This window comes from Anarrhichthys ocellatus, unplaced genomic scaffold (genome assembly GCF_004355925.1).
Source record: "Anarrhichthys ocellatus isolate YVR2014 unplaced genomic scaffold, GSC_Weel_1.0 scaffold36, whole genome shotgun sequence".
NCBI lineage: Eukaryota > Metazoa > Chordata > Actinopteri > Perciformes > Anarhichadidae > Anarrhichthys > Anarrhichthys ocellatus.
In genome coordinates, this window is record NW_022280066.1 from 4433289 (window position 1) to 4453610 (window position 20322).

Genomic DNA, 20322 nt, shown 5'->3' on the forward strand with positions numbered 1-20322 from the left:
GCTGTTGGGTCAGTCAATAAAACCAATTAACCTTGAATTGGCTCCATGTGATGCTGTCACTCCGCGCTGACGGCCACGTTCACACAGCATTGCCACGGCCAGAGGCAATCTCTCACGGTCACACGGTCACACACACACACACACTTCAGTGAGGGCAGGTCAGGCTCAGCATCATGTTGGTCAGCTGCCATATTTCAGCTACAGCCCCATATGCAGTTCTGGAACTGTTGCAGACGCAGCCGGGCAGTTTGCAGAGCTGCATTTGAAATTAACAAAAATGTGCTTTTGGAAAATCTGTAATATGGTTTCTACTGACATGATGATTGAACTGTTCTGTTGTCAACCTCTTATCAGATAGATATTCATGTGGAACTGACCTGCATTGCATTAGTTGTTTTGAAGGGGCTTTTAATTCGGAAATTGTTTACGAGAATTTGACCAAAATATGGTTGAAAATAAAATGATGTATGACAAACATCACAGACAGACACATCTAATAAAACTAGAGAGATGAAATATGCTCCGCAACAAGCAACAAGCAACAGTTACATTACTAAACACTTTAATTTTCCAACAGGACTACTAGATTAGGTTTCTTTCTAGCAGACAGACATTTCACACAAAAAAACAAAACACCGTGGAATCAATAAATAAATGACAAGTACAAATAGTTAAAACGGTACAGGGAAAGAAAAGCTATAGAGCAATAATAACATCACAAGGACCCAACAGCATCTTACAAGCGCAGCAGCTGACCGGTGAGCTGAGTCGGTACAGAGCCGGAGATGGACCAGAACCAAAGGCTTCAGTGGCAGCCATGTTGGCTCCGCAGTCCTGTGGAGGTCGGTGTAAGGAATCCAGAAAGTATTCAGCAGATTGTCCCGTTTGTACAGTCAGCTGTTCCGTGTTGAGGTGTGGAGCACTGGGGTCAATGAACTACCGACGACATGTCAGTAGTTCTTTACTGCCAACAGGACAATCTACCAAAACTTCAAAAAGTGTTGAATACCTTCACCAGCTGACCCTCTTGCCTTGGTGACATTCTGAAGGACAGTGTCAAACATTTACAGCCAACACAAGTGTTTCTAGAGAAGCAGACTGCCGGTGACTCTGACATGGGACATAAAGCAGACAGGTAGATAGTAGTGTTTGTTTAATACAGCATACGTCACATGTAGAACTCGCTAATTTCTTTAATAGTCAATGCTTTCTAACTCGTCAGAGTTCTTCATCACCTGTGTCACCTTTCGGGTGCGGGACATGGATTTGGTCCGAGAGGAGATAATTGGAATAAACAAAATCAAATGATGTGCAATAAAAACCAGCAGGTAATTTATTCAGTTTGTAGTGTCGGAATATCAAGCTGCAGAGCACAAGAATGAATCTACTGTCGACTACTGACACTAAATGTTCTACGACGTCTGATCCCAACGTCAAAGTCAATTTAAATCAAAAGTCTATTACAAGGAATACTTCGCCACTGAAATAACTTTTTGATTTATACATCTATCACTCACCCGTGTTACCTTGAATTCTTGGAAGAAAACTTTTTTTCTCGCATGCCTCCACGGTGAACGAAGAATCCACAATCAGAGAAAGCTCTTGATGAATTGCGGTGAGGGGGGGGGGGGGGGTGCATTTAAAAACAGCAAAACTACATCGAAACATCCGTTAAACTCTCACAACCTGTGCAGTGAAGCCAAAGTCTCATGTTCCGCATAAACAGCGTCGATGAGTTGTGTTTAGATGTAGTTTTCGCTGCGGTTAAACGCTTCCCCCATTCGCCTAAAGACATCCAGAACATCCTGTGCTTCGTGACTCTTGGTTCACTGTGGAGGCCGAGAGACAAACTGAGGTCGAGTAGCTGATAAACAAACGGTCATTTTGGGGGTGAAGTTTTCCTTTAACATCAACGGCATTTATCGAAGCTGCATCTGTAATAGTGTTTTCAACTTCTTAACATTGATGCGGACAGTTAAAATGAATTGTGTGTGGGGTCTTGCTTTAACGGGCTAAATATTTGTTGGGGTTTCGCTACATATTACGGTGAGGTCACAGACCGAGGAGCAGAAATAAAAACGTTTAAAACCTCTTTTTTTTTAGGCTCATTTTTTATGTAAAGTTGTCTGCGTAGGTTTTTAAAAGATCTTCAGAAATTTGACAACATGTCCCTTAAATTTTTGTAAATACTTGAAGCACTTTGATTGGATTTCACGGACATTGATGTTATCAAACATTCACCCAAAAACATCAACTTCCCATTGAACATCAAACAGGTGAGCGTCTCCTGCGGCGCTGCGGTGACGATGCGCGGGGCCGTAGATTCCTACTGTATAGAGCAGCTCTGTCCGTTGGCGTCTTTGGAGCGCAGACACAGTTTAGGTTTGTAGCTCTCCAGGTACAGCAGCTGCTTGGAGTTGAACGCCCCACGGCGCTTCCTGACAAACGAGAACACGTTTATTTCTTTGAAAAAAAAAAAAAAAAAAAACAGCGACAGGCGTGTGTGTGAGCAATCACAGGGATGGGGGGGGGAGGGCCAAATCAGTGTTTAGTACTCACAGTCTTATGAAATGCACGGCGTCTTCATATTCCATCCCACACTCGATTAGAGCCAGGGCCACCAACACGGGAGCTCTGAGGACAGACGGCAAATAGATACAAACGTCTGTTTGGACGGAAACGCAGACTTTAAACTGTTATTTCAACCCAGCTTGTGCTCTGACTTTTGCCGCAGACTTTTCCTTTTTATCAAGTTAATGCCAAATTCTACCTTGGTCCCCTGTAGCTACAGATCAAAGAGGCACAGCAGTGGAACGTCCAGTAGCACAGAGCTTTATACTGTGCAACACTACGACAACTGACAATGCATGCCAGGTCTAAACAACCGTTTTTTTGTGCATATTGGCGGGAAAAAAAAAACAACAACATCTGAGAGATAACTGACTCGGGTGGATATTAATACATCAAGCCATTCATACTGTGTGTGATAAACACAACATGTTAGATCCTGTGTGTAGCGCATACTAACCTTCCTAATCCAGCAACGCAGTGCACAGCCACACAGCTACCCGGCTCCTCCCGAAACTTTGTCTGCAGGAGGTTCAACCAATCATCAACCACCTGTTCTGGGGGGGCGGAGCCATCGTCAAATGGCCAATCCTGGAGGGGATATCGAGTCGTTATGCGATCTCATCAATTTGGTGCGACATTCTGTCAAATGTGAACATTTTTGTTTTCATGGTTAGGACTAAACTTACATTTTGCCATTTTGTAGTGCTGTACTGATGTACTGATGTACTTCAATGTAGTGAAAATGATTATGCTCTATATAGTGGAAGCACTATACTGCAGTTATTAACGGTTCCATTTCGACCAAACCAGAGTTGGTGATTGTTGAAAAAAACGGAAACGTGAACCGAGTCGAATTTTCTTTCCGTCAAGTTTGAATAAAATGAGTTTGAACAGGTGTTTTATAACAAGGTGGAATTACTGTAGCATGTGTATACATTCAGTATACCGTCAGCAGCTTGTGCAGCATAGAAGTGTTGATGTGCTGTACTCTGCCAGTGCTAGCTCCACACAAGGACTAGGCTAAATCTGCTGTGTATCTACGTCACTTACCAGGACTTGGATACTTTCTTGCTCCACCGGTGTCTTGTCGTACGTGGCAGCACACACTCTCACCAGGGTGTTTACTCCGTATGCCTTCAGATCCTGCACATTGAAACATACGTTTAACACAGCACGACACGGTTGCTTCCTCTATTACTGAAAGAAAATTAACGATGGGTATGCATGAATTATTACAAAAAGGTGCGCTACCTCTATAAACCTTCCGAGTTGTGCATTGGTGGGGTTGTGCGTAATGAGAAATCTCAGGCAGTCATAAGAGATCTCCACTGGAGCCGGTCGGTTCATTTTTAGAAGCAAATAAAATTATGTTTTCAATAAAAGAAAAACTGTCAAAAATGCAAAACCACTTTGCCAATAATTTCACTAACTAATGCATCCGTATGACTTATGGGCAAAAAACTGTAACTACTCGATTTTGTTGACGACAAAGTGGTATAAATTAAAATAAAAAATAAAAGACAAGACTAATTTCCTGGGATAGAAATAAACTTTTCTTGGCAATGAAGAAATAACTAAAATTGGCTTGGTTAAAAATAAATATTAAACTCTAGCAGACCGGATTAGAGAACTAAAGTCCAGAAGGAAAAAAAAAAAAAAATGCAGACAGAAAAAATAGATCTGTCCTTCCTTTCTCTCTTTCAAATCGGCTAGCCCATTCAGAAAAGTCTTGGCCGAATCAGGGTAGAAGAAGAAAGGAGAAGCAGAAAAGGAGAAGAGCTGTGAGGAAACTCCCGGGTTAAACCCAAAGCCTCTCCCACTCCCCGGGACAGGTGACAGGCTGACGGTTGGCTTGTCTTCATATGGATTGAACAGGATGGCAGTAAGGACCTACGAGGACACGGAGACGGCCATTAAGGTTTCCTTCCATATTGCTTTTTGTTCTGTTACTTTATTATGAACAGTATCTTTCTGTATAGCAACCTATTACCAAATGGGATGTTTTTACCTGAGGCTTTAGTGTGATTAAGATCTGACAACCATGAACCTGGATGAATTAAATGACTAGCTACACATAAGGACATGAACTTACAATCAGTAGCTCCACTGATTCAGTGTACCTCTACTCTCTGCTGCCCCATAGACTGTAACATGGTGAAAACCAGCCTTCATACTACACACCTGTGCACGTCAATGGCAGTGTTTGCGCCTAGCTGGTGTCTCTCCTCTTCACTTGTCCACGATAAGCAGCAGGTGCTGGGCTTGGCAAAATTCCCCTCCGAGCCTCGCAAACGCCATACATGTGCAGCCTGGGAGAGAGGGAGACGAGAGACACATAATGCATTGCGAGCGTGACGTGTAGCCACTAACTTAGCACAGAGACGGAGACACTCACTGTGATGAGCGCTGAGGAGGTGGTTCATTGAGCGTACACAGGACAATGTGTCGGCTCCGGGATGTAGACACACCATTGATGATGATGCTGCTTTTTCTGGGTCCTGGCTGACAACGGCCCGCTAGCGTGCTGCTAACCTGCTGCGTAGAGGAGAAACGTGTTAATAATGCTCGCGGTTAGCCTGGTTTAAGTAGCTAACATACGATATTCTACCAGTTTGGCGTGACATTGTGTCCACGCGAAAATAAAAGACCATTGAGAAATGTTCAATTCATGCTAGTTAAACTATACGGATGGCCAGAGATCGGATTTGCACCTGCAAGTTGCCGACTGCAATTAATACACCGCTCACAGTACAGCGTATATATTGCTAGAGGCTAAATGTTGCTAGCTAGTCCTTTTATGCCCCTTACAAACAAACGGATGTTAACGTTAGCTCAGGTGATGCTCTGAATGACAGCCAGCTAGCTAACCTTACTAGTAGGCTGACTGTCAAACGCACACACAGTACTTGCTGTATCTACCACAACATAACATGCCCAGTTTAAGACAATGATTTAGAAACTAGCTAGCGGTTACCTCACTAGACTTATCAGTAACGCCATAGCGTTATGCCATTAGAGGCTCAGCCGCCAACCAGGTCAACAACCATGTTCCTAGAATAAACAAAGCTAACACTTCCAGGCTAACGTTAATGCGTTGGCTGGTTTTCAACAACAGCCTAATGACAGCGGGTGGCAGTGGTGTCGTTAGCACGGGGCTAACTTCAGGTTCACATTAGTAACATCAAACAAACACGGCTGACATAGCTAACGTTACTTACAAAACGCAGTTGTGTCACGGAAAATCCAGACGTTTCTACTGGCGGAGAAGAGTCTGCGAAGGAGACATGTCGAACAGAAATGTCGAGTTAGATAAAAACAAACGAGACTTCCGGTTGCAAGCTTTCAATAATAAAACTGATTGGAAAAAAATACACTGCACTGCTTGGGAAAAACAGTCTGTTTTAATTTGTAAGTACACTTCCGGTATTATTCAGACTGTCTCCTTCAACATGACGAATCTTTTAAATCACACTTCTCATTATGTTGCTTTACTAAATCTGACAAAAGTGCTATTTTATCCCTTTGAGCTGAGTAAGCGAGGTTAGGTTTAATAAGGCAAGTAGTACGTAACAGGTAGTAAGTAAACTTGAATTGATTGATATGGTCTCTCTCCGGTGTAACATTATGTTAATCCAGGCATAACTGAACATTCTAACTTCCTAAATCATATTTGTTTTTTTATACTGTTACTGTATGATAAAATAAGGCCGCAAGCAGGCAAATTGTAACTGTCATTGCTGCCATCTGCTGTTTGCACAAAGTAAACCTACCAAGACTGGCTGAATTACTGTCACTGAATTCCATGATGACTCACAAAACAACAAAGCAGACTTTAAAAAAAATGTGAATGTTTTTTGTCAGCCTAGGGCCTTTCTATATTTACAACTTGACCTCTAACCTTTATCCTGCTGGCATGACAATGTTTTCTAAGATGTTTTCAACAATGTCTACAGGACAAATTGTTGTTTGGTTCAACTTAACTCTAGATTTTCTCATATGTTCATAACTCTTTATCGTCATGTATTTTACTCTAATCCCACTATATATTCACAACTTATGAACGCTTTTGATGTTTAACTTTTTCTCTTGCCACTTTGTATTATTTTTCATACACTGACTTAATATATATTACAGCATTTATTGTATTTTATTTGATGAGTTACTCTATTTCAAACAAACTGCAGCAACAACTTACTGAAACAGTTTGACACGCTACATTTTTTTAGATCTGATTTAGTTCTGTATGTTTGTTACCATGTGAACACTTTGCTCACTGTAAAAACACATCTGCATTGCTGCCCAAAGGGTGTGGCATCTTCCTGCCTCTCTCCTTCTTACTCTCTTTTTCCTACACACACATACTTACACACACACGTACAGACACACCGGCATTCTGTTTGGGAAGGATGGGTGTTTTCTCACCCTGCCTAATAAAGTATAAGCGTCTTGTTTCTTTACCTATTCATAAGGTGTTAGGTTACTTGGCTCAGAGGGAGTGGAGCCTTCCTGTATCGTGCAAACTGACAAGACAGGGCATGCAAGTCTGAGTGTGTGTGTGTGTGTGTGTGTGTGTGTGTGTGTGTGTGTGTGTGTGGTGACGTAGCAACTGCTGAATCTGGTTTGGCAGGAATTCTGAGGGAAGGGCGAGAGAGCAGAGACAGAAACAGAGAGAAAAATCAGCGGAATAGTTTAAACCAGTTTTTACTGAACTATATTTAACTTCACAGCTGTTTATTAATCTTCCCCTGCTGGTGTCAACATATTGGATTTGGGTATTTGAGTCTGGTTCCAGCACTAGGTAAGGTTGTTTAATATTCATTAATGTTGTATCACATGCCTAAAGTGAGGACTGAGCGTTAAACAAAAGACTGTTGCCAGTTACAGTGATGTCTTTTTCCTTGTTTACCCTAAAACAGTACGATAGAAACTGTTGTTTATGCCAACATATGCGGAGAAAGCCTCGCGGTTATTTCACCCTAAAAAAAGAAGACACAATGAGAGTAACGTTACACATAGTGTGGCAAGATGTTGCGCAATCAGTATAAAGAAAATGTGGTTTTATAAACTGTAGATTCACCACAAAGACAGAGTCGTTGGGGTACCCTCTTAAAAGTTAAACATTTCTACACACACACACACACACACACAAGCTGATGTATATCAAGCAATCTGCTTTATAAATAGCCTACCATGCAATTGGTCTTTTTTTTGGTAGATTTAATGCCTTCCTGAAATTAAAACAGTTTGCTCTCATTGAAGATCTACGGTTTAATTTGCCACTACATCCCTCGCACAAACAATACGTGTAATTCACCATTTGCAGCAACATTTTATATTTCGTACACAGCCACAGCCTGAAATGGAGCCCAACGTTTGGGGTTAAAAAAAAAAAGACAAATAGTAATGTAGAATCTGAAATGGTCTCATAACCACAGCAGTATGTGGCCCTCACTGGACAGGTCTCATTGCTGCGAAGATTTGTTGTATTTAGCCTATATGACTAAACTAATGGAGTAAATCCAGAGTTTTAAGTGTTAACAACGAAAAGTCCTCAGCCACTCCTGTTTGGTGAAATCTAAATATTTTACTCGTTTGTAAACAGTGTGTGATCCTTCACTGCTCCAGAAAATCGTACGCGCCTAAAGATGGTGTTTTATATCCGGATTCACATGGATTTTATTTATCTTCATGACCAGCGAAGTGGTGGGACTTCAAGTAAAAACAAATGGAAAATATAATTTAAAAACAATCTGTTATACTTTCCAAATAACATTTATTAAAAAAAAAATGATCAAAGCTTTAGTGGTTCCCGTTTATTTGACGAGCAAAAAGAAACTATATGTGGCGAAATACTCAATTAGATACACATTTTTAGTGAATGAATGTAATTACATTTTACAAAAAAAGGACTAAAAATTAAGTATATCTTACAATCAAAAAAGAAGAATCTGTACAATGCCAGCCCCATGTTACTATGACAACATGATTCAATAGACTGAGCACTGTGGTTACCACATTAGGTTTTGTTTGCCAAGATAAAGACATATTTGTTAAACACACACACACACACACACACACACACACACACACACACACACACACACACACATAAACACAGACAAATAGTATCTAGGTAACTTCAATTGTGAAACCACACATTGGCCAGGAGGTTTATGCTCGAAGATATATTTATAATAGGCTAATGACTCCTGGTTGTTTCATTCATGAACCTCGCGTCCAGGATGGAGCATAAAGATACATTTTATCATTAACGTTTTATCTTATTTAACACTGGAACAGAGCTGAATTATCACAGTAGCAGAAGCACAGGTGTAACTAATACCATTAACCATGGCCTAAAATGTCTTGTTAATTAATCCCGTTTCACATCTCTAAGTGAGCACTCCCAACTCCTCAAACTGGTTTGTCTGCATGTCATAGAGCACATTGTTGGTTCACTTTCAAAAACATATTTGCATTCGAAATATAAGATTTTGCATGAAACGTAAAGCTAAAAGTATTACGGTGGAGCAGTTTAATCTTTTTGTTCCATGAAAGGTGTCTAAGGTGTTTGTTGGAAATGTGGTCTAAATTCTGAGCATAGAATCTATGGTTTGAAGAAATAGCAAATTTGTAGCTAGCAGCCAGTTAGCTTATTTTAGCATAATAGATTGCATAAAAAGGGGGATTTAAACGAAGGTAAAAACATCAAACGTCACTGTCTTATTTGGGTTTGTGTGCCACACTACTTTTTGGTGGGGGAGCAGTTGCTGGGCAACCAGTGGACATTTCAGGAAGTGGTCCCAGCCAGGAACAGTCGAGCACGTTAACCGCAAATTGTTGCTAAAATGCTTCCAGAGGGAAACCAGAGCTTTAGGGGTGCTGGAAGGCAGATTAGGTTACCCTTTGGACAGAGCAGGGGCTAGCTGTTTCCAGTCTTTGTGCTACGCTATGCTAACCAGCTGCTAACTTCAACTTCTCTGGCCTGTGCACAGTACATCTTGATATATAGCTACTAAAACATGGGCCTTCATTAGAGAGGGGCCTGGTGACATTATTAATCCTGAATAACAATTTATGAAGCATTCAAAAAGAGAAAATTGCAATTTGCAACAACACGACAAAGACACCCCGGCAGACATGAGATATCAGATATAAATCTGTTTCTAAATGTCACCTCCCACTCCTGACCTGAAAAATTTCAGACAAGCCCATGCAAGCTTTTGTGTCTTAGCCAGACACACCGGTTCTAGGTGCAGCTGTGTTTTGAAGTATTCTATTCATGTAACTTGCATGTTGGGTTGGGCAAAATCTAGCTAATTCTTAACCAGAAGCCAACATTTTATGTTATTGTTGTAAGTAATTGTCTGATCTGTTTGTATCTTGTCATACGGATGTGGAAGCACAACCCTGTATTCTCCCTTCCTCTCCGTTAAAGCGTACGTTTGTGTCCATCCCCAAGGCCCCGTGCAGCAGCAGCGATGAACTGGTCGGGCCTGGAGGGCTTGTTGAGCGGAGTCAATAAATACTCCACCGCGTTCGGGAGGATATGGCTGTCCATGGTGTTTGTGTTCCGGGTCATGGTGTTTGTGGTGGCAGCGCAGAGGGTTTGGGGTGACGAGAGCAAAGACTTTGTGTGTAACACTCGGCAGGTAAGATGTTTTCCTTTTCTATTCTTACACTATTCTTACATAAAATCTATCCCGACTGTTTATGAGTTCAACCACGAACGTCGGCTGTTACCCTGAATGATGTCATCGGGGTTATCTCGGATTGGGTTGGACGCCTTAATTTGTTAAATTATAGTTCAATTTGCAACTTCGTAGTTGTGGAGTTTGAAAGACGTGGGCATTTACCAGACCGGAAGACTTAAACAAAAGACAGTATTGAGTTGCATTATGGGAAATGTAGTTACCAGTATTTTGTGGAACACTAGAGACTAAAACTATGGATATATCTGGCTATGTTGCATCAATTTTGACCTTTCTTGTTTGTAATTTGTCTCTAGTGAGACCCCGAACTTTGTGAAAGTGCAACACCAAATCGCCCTTTAAGGGCGAGGCATTCAGCGCAGGCAGCCTCATCAAAGAAACGTGCTGACTTCTTGGGACTTTGACATATTTGTGAGCATACACCCGTGACCAGAAGATCAACTCTCGTCAATTTATTCTTTAAGTTCACTTGCTACGGTTTTAGCATTTACGACGTACGGTAACTGATAGCCAATCAACACCGTTTATTACAGCAAAACCTGTTACCGACACAGCCATCCTTTAGTCTGTAACCCTGATCGAAATCAACTGCAAAATGCTGACTCAATATTTGCCTGCAAGTCTTGCAGGGAGAAGTTCTGCCGTTTGAATGTTCTGTTATTTCACTGATCCCCTAAAAAGCACCGTCATCATTTCATGACAGTTGCATTAGTGGTATGAAAGTATTGCCTCTTTGAGACTCAGTTTGTTGTTGTTGTTTTTTTATCTCTGGCACAAAGGCAATAACCTACACTTTCACTGAGACATTTTAGTCATTACAGAAAAAGCAATTGCTGTAAATCTTTTACTCTGTTTCCAGCCTGGCTGCACCAACATCTGCTACGACCACATCTTCCCCATCTCCCATATCCGTCTGTGGGCTCTGCAGCTGATTTTTGTCACGTGCCCGTCCCTGATGGTGATGGCTCACGTTAAGTTCCGCGAAGGAAAGGACAAGAAATACGAGGAGCTGCACCACGGCTCTCACCTGTACGCCAACCCCGGCAAGAAGAGAGGGGGGCTGTGGTGGACCTATCTGCTGAGTCTGGTCTTCAAGGCTGGATTCGACATCGCCTTTCTGTACATCCTGTATCGGATATACCACGGATACGACTTGCCCAAGTAACACTCGTACCTTTTTACTTTTCAGACGAAAGCACGGCCTTTTAATCATCTTCAGCATGGACATTGGAAATGAACAGACAAACCGATTCTCTAATGAATCTCTATTCTTCTTCTTCTTCAATCCCTTCTTTTAGGTTGTCCAAGTGTTCCATAGCGCCGTGCCCCAACACCGTGGACTGCTTCATCAGTCGCCCCACGGAGAAGAAGATCTTCATGATCTTCATGGTTGTTTCCAGCGCGCTGTGCATCCTGATGTGCCTCTGCGAGATGGTTTACCTCATCGGCAAGCGCATCTCCAAGATGGTGAGGGCCCGCCAGGACAACGAGAGGTTCCGCTTTGCTGAGCAGCACAAGCTCACCAACATGGCCCCACCGAGGTCCCAGTACCGCAGGACCGATCCGACGCTGACAGAGAGCCAGATGAGTTTAAACAAGACGGACAAGGTCAGAGACGGTGGTATAAGCACGACCTTGTAGGACTTGGTTGGGGGAGGGTGGGGGGCACTGAACCATGGGGTTCTTTCTAACTGGTGGACCCTAATAAAGTTATTAGACCGAAAATACTGTGTCCCAGCTGAACATGGAACATCAATGGCTCTCCGTCAGAAGGATCGCAGACACTGGCTGTATGTTGAACACTGTGAAAGGAGAGGACTACTGGTATCGGTGCGTTTGGATATCACATTGTTTAATCTCTGTACTATAGGTCTCATCAGCTCATGGCCGACTATACCAGGACCAACATGCAGGAGTTGGCTTTTTAAAGCACGCGTCTGATGTTGCGTTGGAAGGGCATTGTTGATTGATTTGTTGAATCAACGTCAGGTGTGTCCTGTTACAGCTATGTCTCTCAGCGCTGGGGCAGTGCTAAAGAAATGTCTGGCTTCAAGCGTTATTCTGGTATGAGGGGGGAAAAATGCTCTGACTTGTTTGTATTCTTTTAAACACAATCACAGTAATTTAGAGTCTTTAAGTCGTAGTGGTTTTTACACCACATGTCTGACCGGCGTTGGGGGGCAGGGTCACACACACACTGCACGACCTTTCACCAGGAAGGATCTCGAATGAGGTCCCCAAATTTAAAAGTTCACACATGGGTGCTCGGGCGCCAATGCTGATCTGGGGCTTTTGTCGAACCGGATCTGATTGGGCCGCGCTCTGGACACCAAAACACGTTACCGAAAGCCCCACGAGATGGATTTTCATGTGATGTGATGTGTGATCCTGCAATTCTTAGCTGCAGCTCAAGCTATTGCTTGTGTCTCCGAGCTGAAAAATAAATGTCGGCGACAGGAAAATCTGGGTTAAAGTCGTGTTTAAAAAAAAACAAAAACACACACTGCCGGGAATTTGATGAGCTGATGCCCCACGTCAAGCGTGGAGTCTATAAGAGGATATTTCTAACTAGCTTAATTAGCTGAGCTGGCAGGGTGAAGTTACAGGACAAGGTCACCATATGTACCCCGGACACAACTACAGTTCAGAGCCGACTGGAGTCAAAAAAGTCAACTGGAATGTAGTAATGTGGTCCAATAGTTTTTTTTTTAAGACTTGTTTTTTATTGACATATATAGGTGCTATATTTAATTGCTTGTTAAATAAAAATGCTGATCAAGCTCTGTGCCAAGACTGTCCCTCTTTACAGAAAGGTCCATTCTGGTATGTTTGTATATGCAGGGTTTCTAAATGAAGTTTGCTGCTGCTCCTAATACCAGTGACAAACTCACTCAAGAAACAGAAGGATTAACAAAAATCAACTTAAGCATCAGGTGTAAATAAACATATTTAACCTCTTGAGCCCGATGGAACGGTACCAGGTCCTCTCCTGTGGTTACAAAAAGTCAGGATGGAAGATGGTTTATTTTTAAGAAGATATGTTATAAAGGTTTGAAGCTTTCAGAATCAGGAAACCAACTGCATGTTGTCCAAACGACTGTATGTTGTATTACAATGTATTTTATCAATAAAGCCATAATTTAAATAAGGCTTGTCTAAGATGAACTAGACCGACGCAGGCCTGCATAACTGTGATCACCGTCTCGCTCAGTGAATTGCATGATGGTTAGTGATTTTGTCCGACTTGCCACGGAGGCCCAACTGCATTAAAAATGGAAATCTGAGAGGAAAAAGACGCATGCAGTTTTGTGACCTAGGTGCCATTGAATCTCTCAAAGGGCTACAGCAGCGAAGTGCTTGATGGGAAATGACTTGCCTATAAATGGAGCTAAGCGCTTAGCTCGTACAAGCTTCTATTATCCTTTTTCATCATTATTCCACAATGTTTATCTACAAGGCCATAAGCAGTAACACATGTATTTAATGAGTATATTGCTGGCATTATAAATTCAACATATTTGGACATTGTCCAAAAATCCAACCTGGACAGAAAAGTTCTGCCTTTCACATGCAGTATTCAACCCCCTTGATTTGTTTTAGAATGAGCTTGCGTCTCATTAAATTGCCGTGTTTTGCAGTTCATGCAATCACTGCTGTTGCTGCTGTATATTATCTCAACTTGATTTTAGTTTTATCATTATAATTTTAATTATTGTTATTGTTTATTTTGTTGTTGCAGCTAAGTGGAATCCAGCCATCATAGATTGTATAATTTACTCATAAAATAGCCTATTGTGCACATAAATTAACTTATTTTGTTGGTTAAAAAGCAACAATTTGATCACAGAACGTAAAAACAAAAGTTGGAATAAAAACAGTTGAATTATGTTCTGTTACCACTAGATGGCAGCATGTCCCACGTTGACAATACCTGTTAATGTATCCATCTATATCAGAGGTCTTCAACAGGGGGTCCACGGCCCCTAGGGTGTCCGCGGAGGTACTGCAGGGGGTCCGCGGAATTTTTGGTTGATTAAACAATTAAAAAAATAAATAAAAAAATATAATTTTTTTTCTCTAAACATGAATCTGACCATTATTTTAATAGTTCAGTATTGCATGAAAGATAACAGGTATCTTTATGCATGGCAGTGGCACTAATAGGCCATCACTCATTTTTCGTTTCCACATTTATGTTTAAAATGAAAACATAAATTTGAATAGCTTGTATGCATGATTATCATGCAATTGACAGACAATGTTGATATTGGCATTGGTATCAGCTGACAAGGTATGTTTATAAATGGCAGTGGCACGGCCTCCCTACTCACTGTACCTTGCACATGTTTAAAATAAAAACATGAATATATGAACCTGTGTATTATTTGAATAGCTTAGTATTGAATGCACAATAAAGAGGTATGTTTATACATAGTACTAGGCCCATTTAATATAAAACACAATTTTATACACTATATATAGTCGGGGGTCCTTGCTCCATCTCTCTATCAGTTTGGGGGTCCTTGGCCTGAAAAACGTTGAAGACCCCTGATCTATATATTTACAGACATTTTAGGGATTTTTGTCTAGAGATTTGTTATTGTACAAAGGGACAGGGCGTAAAAGCAGCCAAAGTGGACCATCATGCATCAAGGTAAGAGCAGAAATATTTACCCTTGAAGTCCCCTCGTGTTTAAAAGCACGTGCCGGTGGCCTGCATCAAGAGCTCTGAACACAGCTGCACATGTGGGCGGCGCAGGTACTCTAACCAGACGAGCCAATGTTGTTGCCTTCAAGTGCTTCTTTAAAACACATGGAATTCCCCCAGTTGCTTGTATTTGCGTGGGCTACAATTTCACACGATATTATGTCTTATGGAAGTGAACCATAACGTTTCAGAAGAGGAATACGTAGAACAGTTAAAGTATTTTCCAGTTGTTTTTTTATTTCGTGGCTAATTTCATATTTGACAAATTGAAAACATCCGACGAGGATGGGATTCGAACCCACGCGTGCAGAGCACAATGGATTAGCAGTCCATCGCCTTAACCACTCGGCCACCTCGTCTGTGAACATTAAGTGTTAACTCGTAATATTTCGACATACAGTAGTCGTTATTAAAATATTTGTGGATGTAGACCTGATTTGGTTCTGCTCAACATTTCGGTCGACGTTGCTGCTTTTACATTGTGTTGTACGGAAACGCGTAAAGCCAAATCTACTTCCACATCCCAGCGCATTATAATCCCTGCTAATGATACTACGAAAAACTAGCTAACTTTGGCTAATAGCATAACACGAACAACGTGAGAATTAGACGTCAACGTGTTTTACTCTGACCGAACAGCAACAATGTGCAGACTCATGTACAATACACGTGTCTGTCCACCACAGGGAGCCAGAGACCAACTAACAATGAGCTAGTTTAAGCCTCTGATAACGAACTGGACTTTACTCCAGCAGCTGATGTCAAACAAGCTGCCATAATTCATTGAAAATGATGTGAAAAAAAGAAAAAACACCACTTATGACATGTCACACTCTCTCACACAATCCACTATTTAGATTCAAATGTTTGTCACGCAGACAAGTAATGTGAAGTGAAATTATGCAATGAGATGTGAGCTTAATGTGCCGAAAGAATAGTCTGGAATGCATGAAAACTGTATCTAAAGGATGAAAATGAATATGCACATATTGTTCTATTTATGACAAAATATTGGTGCAGGTGTGACCAGCTTATTATATGCAGATCACACGTGAATCAAGTGTGACTCAGGTCTGTGGAAGCAGCAATGTTCATGTTCACTGGTGTTTATTTATTCTTCCATTTTCATAATTAGCTGATTTAATGACAAAGCTTGTTTGTACCTTCAATCTAAATCATGGTTGCTTTGAATTACTTTTCATCAGATACAGTTTGTATTCTCTTATCTACTATTTAACTGAATGTTTGTGTATGCATGATGTAGTAAGTACACAATAGTCTTTAGTCTACTTCATCAGTGTGTCTTGAGGTGTGAATCAAAAGGCGGAACACAGACCGGGGGGGGATCGAACATTTATTTACCCTTATTAAAAGTTACAATAAAATCATTGACATCTTCAAACGATAGCAAAATAAAGAGAACCAAAAATATTGGCGAAAACATATTTACAGAGACAGTTTGCAGATTAAAAAGCTCACATTTTGTACACAACCCCTGCATCATAAACTGAAATGTGAACACTGCAATACTCAAGAAGCTCGAATGTGGTTTTAGCCAGAAGAACAAAAGAACTAATCGAAATGCACGTACAAAGACATTGCTCATCTTCCACCTCCCCTCCTTGATTTTTTACTTTTCTATACATGACAAAATACTTGAAATTGTTTGGGGGGGTAAAACATAGGAATGTAGAATTCTAAAAATGAGTTAGATCTTTCTGAAAGGTTTATGTGTCCATATAACAGTCATTTCGAGTGAAGGAGATGCTCTGCCCCGCTCCGCTACGGTGACAATTTTTTAGATCCAAAAAAAAAAAAAAAGAAGAGAGATGAGACAGAAAAAGAAAAATGTTATAGGGCTGCCACGCTGTTAAAAAAGGATGCTTCTCCGTGAACTGGGAAAATAAGTCAGTATTCCTGATTCGCTCCACATCCATCCAATCCATTTACCTTCACCACACGCCAGTCCCCGTGTGTACCATGAGGGGGCGACACACGCCGACGCTTTGATCGTGAGAGGGCCCAGTGAGATTCCATCTGTCGAAGAACTAATAAAAGGCAGTGAACTGGTGGTTGACTCAGCAGACGTGATATATCCGTTGTCTTCTTCTCTAGTTTCGTTTATAACTTTTAAGAACGTGGCACGCGTCGCTCATATATATATTTATATACTTTTAATCTTGGAAAATCAGTTCAGGTGCCGCGGCTGGGGGGAGGGAGGGAGGGGGGGGGGGGGGGCAGTCACTCTGCCTTGGCCTCACCCTCGGGGGCCGCGGGTGTCGTGTCCTCAGCAGGGATGGCGTCGGCAGCGGCGGCCTCCTCGACCGGGGCAGCCTCTGTGGGTGGGGCCTCCTCCTTCGCCTTGGCCTCTCCCTCGGGTGCGGCCTCAGCAGCAGCCGGATCTGCGGCCTCGTCCTCTTTGGCCTCGGCGGCCGGCGTCTCCTCTTTGGTTTCCTTGGCCGAGTGGCCATTCTCCTCAGCCGTCGGGGAGGCGACCTCCTCCTTGCCCTCCTCACCGCCCTTCTTACTCTTCTTCAGCGAGATGCCCTTGAACTTGAAGGAGTTCTTCAGGGAGAACTTCTTCTTCTTCTTGCCCTCCTTGGCGCCCTCACCCTCCGGCTTGGCGGACTCCCCCTCGGCCGCGGGGGCTGGCTCGATGGCGTCCCCGGTGCCGTTTTCGCCCTCCTTGGCCAGTTCGGCTGTTCCGTTTCCATCGGCGGCTGCGGCCACTTCCCCGTCGGGCTTGGCCGACACGTCACCGTTGGATTTGACGTGACCGTTCTCCTGCAGAGAAGAAGGACTCATTAGTCGTGGATTTAAGTAATCAAACTGGGCCCAAAATAAAAACATGTTGCCTCTGCAAAATGGAAAAATATTTCACGCGTAAACAGATGGATAAACTGTAGATGAAAATGTGCACAGCATTCCAAATAAAAGGGATCTGACATATGACAGATCACAGCATTAGCCCATTTACTCCACTAGTTAATCCACGTTATACTTGAGGAAAGCTGCTTGCACTGACAGTGGTGTGTGTGTGTGTGTGTGTGTGTGTGTGTGTGTGTGTGGGGGGGGTAAACAGCGGTTTGCATGACTACTAAGCAGCCACACGGGGGCAGTAGTGCTGCATTCAAACGTCAACACAGCTAGCGGGTTTGGGGAACAAAGGAATCCCCATGAAACCTGCTTTCTGCTCTCATCCCAGAGCTGCAGCTCCCATCTCCCACCGCTCTCTGCGCGAGCTCGGTGTGGCCAAAATACAGCAGCACACACATCGGCCAATGTCGGCATATTCAATTAAGCGACTGCACTCACGAGGGACCGTGGGCTCCTTTAAATCGAGCAACTGATAAGGACCAAGTTCATCAACATGTATTGCAATGCGCTTTGCGTTGTATCAAATAATGCATCCTCTGATCTGGGGGTTTAGATTGAAGCGAGCCACTCTGTACTCATCCCAGCTATCGTCAACGCACATTTTATTCCACTCCGTGTTGAAACTAGTCGAACAACACGAGACACAAAACGCATAAATGTATATTAGTTTCGGGGCAGAGGTTGTTTTTTTTTTTTATAAACTGGCGCCCGTCTCCGCCGCTTTGTTTGAAACTCCGCAAAAACAATGCGCCTCCAGCAGAGCGCATTTGCATCCTTTGCACCGCTCCGCGCCTTTTGTTTTCGACGTCGAGAGCGACTACCGCCCCGACCGCAGTCAACTCATGAGAGAGAACACGGTCGAAACACACGCTTCTACCCGAATATGTCGGTCTCAGGTCGAATTTTGCGGGTGAATTGCCCCCACCCCCACCCGGGGACCGGCGAGCGGAATTAACAAAAGGCAGGTCTGGTGCGCGCCGAGCGGGGACGAGCACGGCCACTCGTCGGCTACTCTGGCTGGAGGTCCCCTACCCCTGTAGACAACCTTGTTATTTATTTCATTGGCCCTGTAGACACACGGGTTAACGCAGGAACGGGTCTGCTCTCTGTGCGGAGCGTGAAAGAGCAACAGCTAGGCATCGCAGCGGCACCCCACGCTGCCTTGTGGGCGTTCGGTGCCATGTGTCTCCTCGAGTGGCCTACTTCACTCACCTGGCCGTTGGCTTTGGCGGCGGCAGGGTCGGCAGCGGCGGCGGCTTTCCCCTCAACAGCTACTCCACCCTTGGACAACGGGGCTCCCATTCTCTCTTACTGTGTGTTGGAAACAAAAAAGAAAATCGAAAAGAAAAACCTCGAGGAGAGTTTTGAGGTTTAAAAATCCAGCGCCGGGATCGGGTAAGGTCTTGCCAAAGAGGTGAAACAAATCCAACCGGATCTCCTTCTCCCTAGCTAGGTCTGGAAACGAGAAGATCCCCCTTCGCTGAGTGCGGACCCCACGGCGGCTGAGCTCAAATTAAAGGAGGTCGGTGATGAGGCTGTGAGTATTTCTACCGCGCCTCAAAAATCGACCGGAGTCTCCTCCCATGGGCGGGGCAGGCGGGGGTTTTGTCCAATCTGCAGCCGGGGGACGGGCCTCCTTCGTCCCCTATGTCACTGCAACAGTCTGCTCAGCAAGACCCGTTCCACTGTTTCACATGTCTGGAAGGTTTTGGGGCATTTTGAACTTTTTAAACTTTGTTCATCAACAGCACTGAGATCATACAGGTCACTGGCAATTTTATTTTCATAACAAACTATAGAAAAAGTGCGATAGCATGATGGACAAACAATGCCATAAATGTTATGATTCATGCTATGAATGCTGCGGTGAGAACAGCATACACACCACTGAAGTATTTTATCCTCAGATCAGTGGATCCTAAACCTAAAGTTCGAAAAGGGGAAATAAAAAAACATATTTGCCATTCAAACCAGCCGACCTGGGAAAGGGAGCATCACTTGTTTTTGGTATAAGTTGGGGACCCTGCGATGGCACTGGAGCTGCTTTGTCACCGACACAGACAGGGAGACAGTGAATCAGCCTGTCAAGCTGGTAATGAGGTCTCTTGGCCAGACGAGCGAAACCCACGATCGCAGTAATGACACTGCATTTTTTTGTCTTTCTTCATTGGGAACCCAAAGCTGACGGGTTTCCTCTTGCAACCCGGTGAGGTCAGGGGGGTCATTGTGTTTTAAGCTGAGGAATAGACTGCTTCCATAGACCGGCATGTCATGAGACGAGGTCATACATGCGTTCATGTATGCCAGCTGTCTCCTTTTCAAGCCGTTACTCTCAATTGTGGCAACTTTAACCAAGTTATCCCTTCTTTCCCATCCACGAGGCCCCTCATTTATCCGGCAGACGAACCCATCTCAACAAAACGGCTCTCTGTCTGCTTGTCATCTTTATGGGAC

At 43.2% G+C, this 20322-nt stretch overlaps 3 protein-coding genes and 1 non-coding gene across 7 annotated transcripts; 1 reads left to right on the forward strand and 3 right to left on the reverse strand.

Annotated features, from left to right (window-relative positions):
* Positions 1–391: 391 nt before the first annotated feature.
* LOC116394053 (protein tyrosine phosphatase type IVA 2-like) lies at positions 392–5887 on the reverse strand. Of its 3 annotated transcripts, none has more exons than XM_031866829.1 (8): positions 5790–5887; positions 4967–5106; positions 4753–4880; positions 3823–4461; positions 3622–3714; positions 3029–3159; positions 2560–2634; positions 392–2438 (listed from the first exon to the last, which is right to left on the reverse strand). In XM_031866829.1, the coding sequence occupies exons 4-8, from the start codon at positions 3916–3918 to the stop codon at positions 2327–2329; spliced, it is 507 nt and encodes a 168-aa protein (XP_031722689.1). In that variant the 5' UTR covers positions 3919–4461; positions 4753–4880; positions 4967–5106; positions 5790–5887; the 3' UTR covers positions 392–2326. The 3 variants fall into 3 exon arrangements, with proteins under 3 accessions (XP_031722689.1, XP_031722690.1, XP_031722691.1); XM_031866830.1 differs by having other exon boundaries at positions 4967–5103; positions 5790–5886; XM_031866831.1 differs by lacking the exon at positions 5790–5887 and adding an exon at positions 5546–5722.
* Positions 5888–7112: 1225 nt separating this feature from the next.
* On the forward strand, positions 7113–13062 carry LOC116394055 (gap junction beta-4 protein-like). Of its 2 annotated transcripts, none has more exons than XM_031866836.1 (4): positions 7113–7369; positions 10034–10223; positions 11143–11444; positions 11582–13062. In XM_031866836.1, the coding sequence occupies exons 2-4, from the start codon at positions 10053–10055 to the stop codon at positions 11922–11924; spliced, it is 816 nt and encodes a 271-aa protein (XP_031722696.1). In that variant the 5' UTR covers positions 7113–7369; positions 10034–10052; the 3' UTR covers positions 11925–13062. The 2 variants fall into 2 exon arrangements, with proteins under 2 accessions (XP_031722696.1, XP_031722695.1); XM_031866835.1 differs by lacking the exon at positions 7113–7369 and adding an exon at positions 7389–9926.
* Positions 13063–15268: 2206 nt separating this feature from the next.
* Positions 15269–15350, reverse strand: trnas-gcu (transfer RNA serine (anticodon GCU)). The gene has a single exon. It is a non-coding gene; the product is annotated as a tRNA-Ser (tRNA).
* Positions 15351–16328: 978 nt separating this feature from the next.
* marcksl1a (MARCKS-like 1a) lies at positions 16329–19398 on the reverse strand. Its single transcript, XM_031866778.1, has 2 exons — positions 19081–19398; positions 16329–17775 (listed from the first exon to the last, which is right to left on the reverse strand). The coding sequence occupies exons 1-2, from the start codon at positions 19168–19170 to the stop codon at positions 17233–17235; spliced, it is 633 nt and encodes a 210-aa protein (XP_031722638.1). The 5' UTR covers positions 19171–19398; the 3' UTR covers positions 16329–17232.
* Between the last annotated feature and the right edge of the window lie 924 nt (positions 19399–20322).

Excerpts from the sequence above, each read along its gene's own strand:
- marcksl1a (XM_031866778.1), bottom strand. The coding sequence starts at position 19,170 with ATGGGAGCCCCGTTGTCCAAGGGTGGAGTAGCTGTTGAGGGGAAAGCC. Across the intron at positions 17,776-19,080 it reads CCGCCAAAGCCAACGGCCAG|GAGAACGGTCACGTCAAATC; the intron begins GTGAGTGAAGTA and ends TCTTCTCTGCAG.
- LOC116394055 (XM_031866835.1), top strand. Across the intron at positions 10,224-11,142 it reads TTGTGTGTAACACTCGGCAG|CCTGGCTGCACCAACATCTG; the intron begins GTAAGATGTTTT and ends CTCTGTTTCCAG. Across the intron at positions 11,445-11,581 it reads CACGGATACGACTTGCCCAA|GTTGTCCAAGTGTTCCATAG; the intron begins GTAACACTCGTA and ends CCCTTCTTTTAG.
- LOC116394053 (XM_031866829.1), bottom strand. The coding sequence starts at position 3,918 with ATGAACCGACCGGCTCCAGTGGAGATCTCTTATGACTGCCTGAGATTT. Across the intron at positions 3,160-3,621 it reads AAGAAAGTATCCAAGTCCTG|GATTGGCCATTTGACGATGG; the intron begins GTAAGTGACGTA and ends TATCCCCTCCAG. Across the intron at positions 2,439-2,559 it reads GCCGTGCATTTCATAAGACT|GAAGCGCCGTGGGGCGTTCA; the intron begins GTGAGTACTAAA and ends CTCGTTTGTCAG.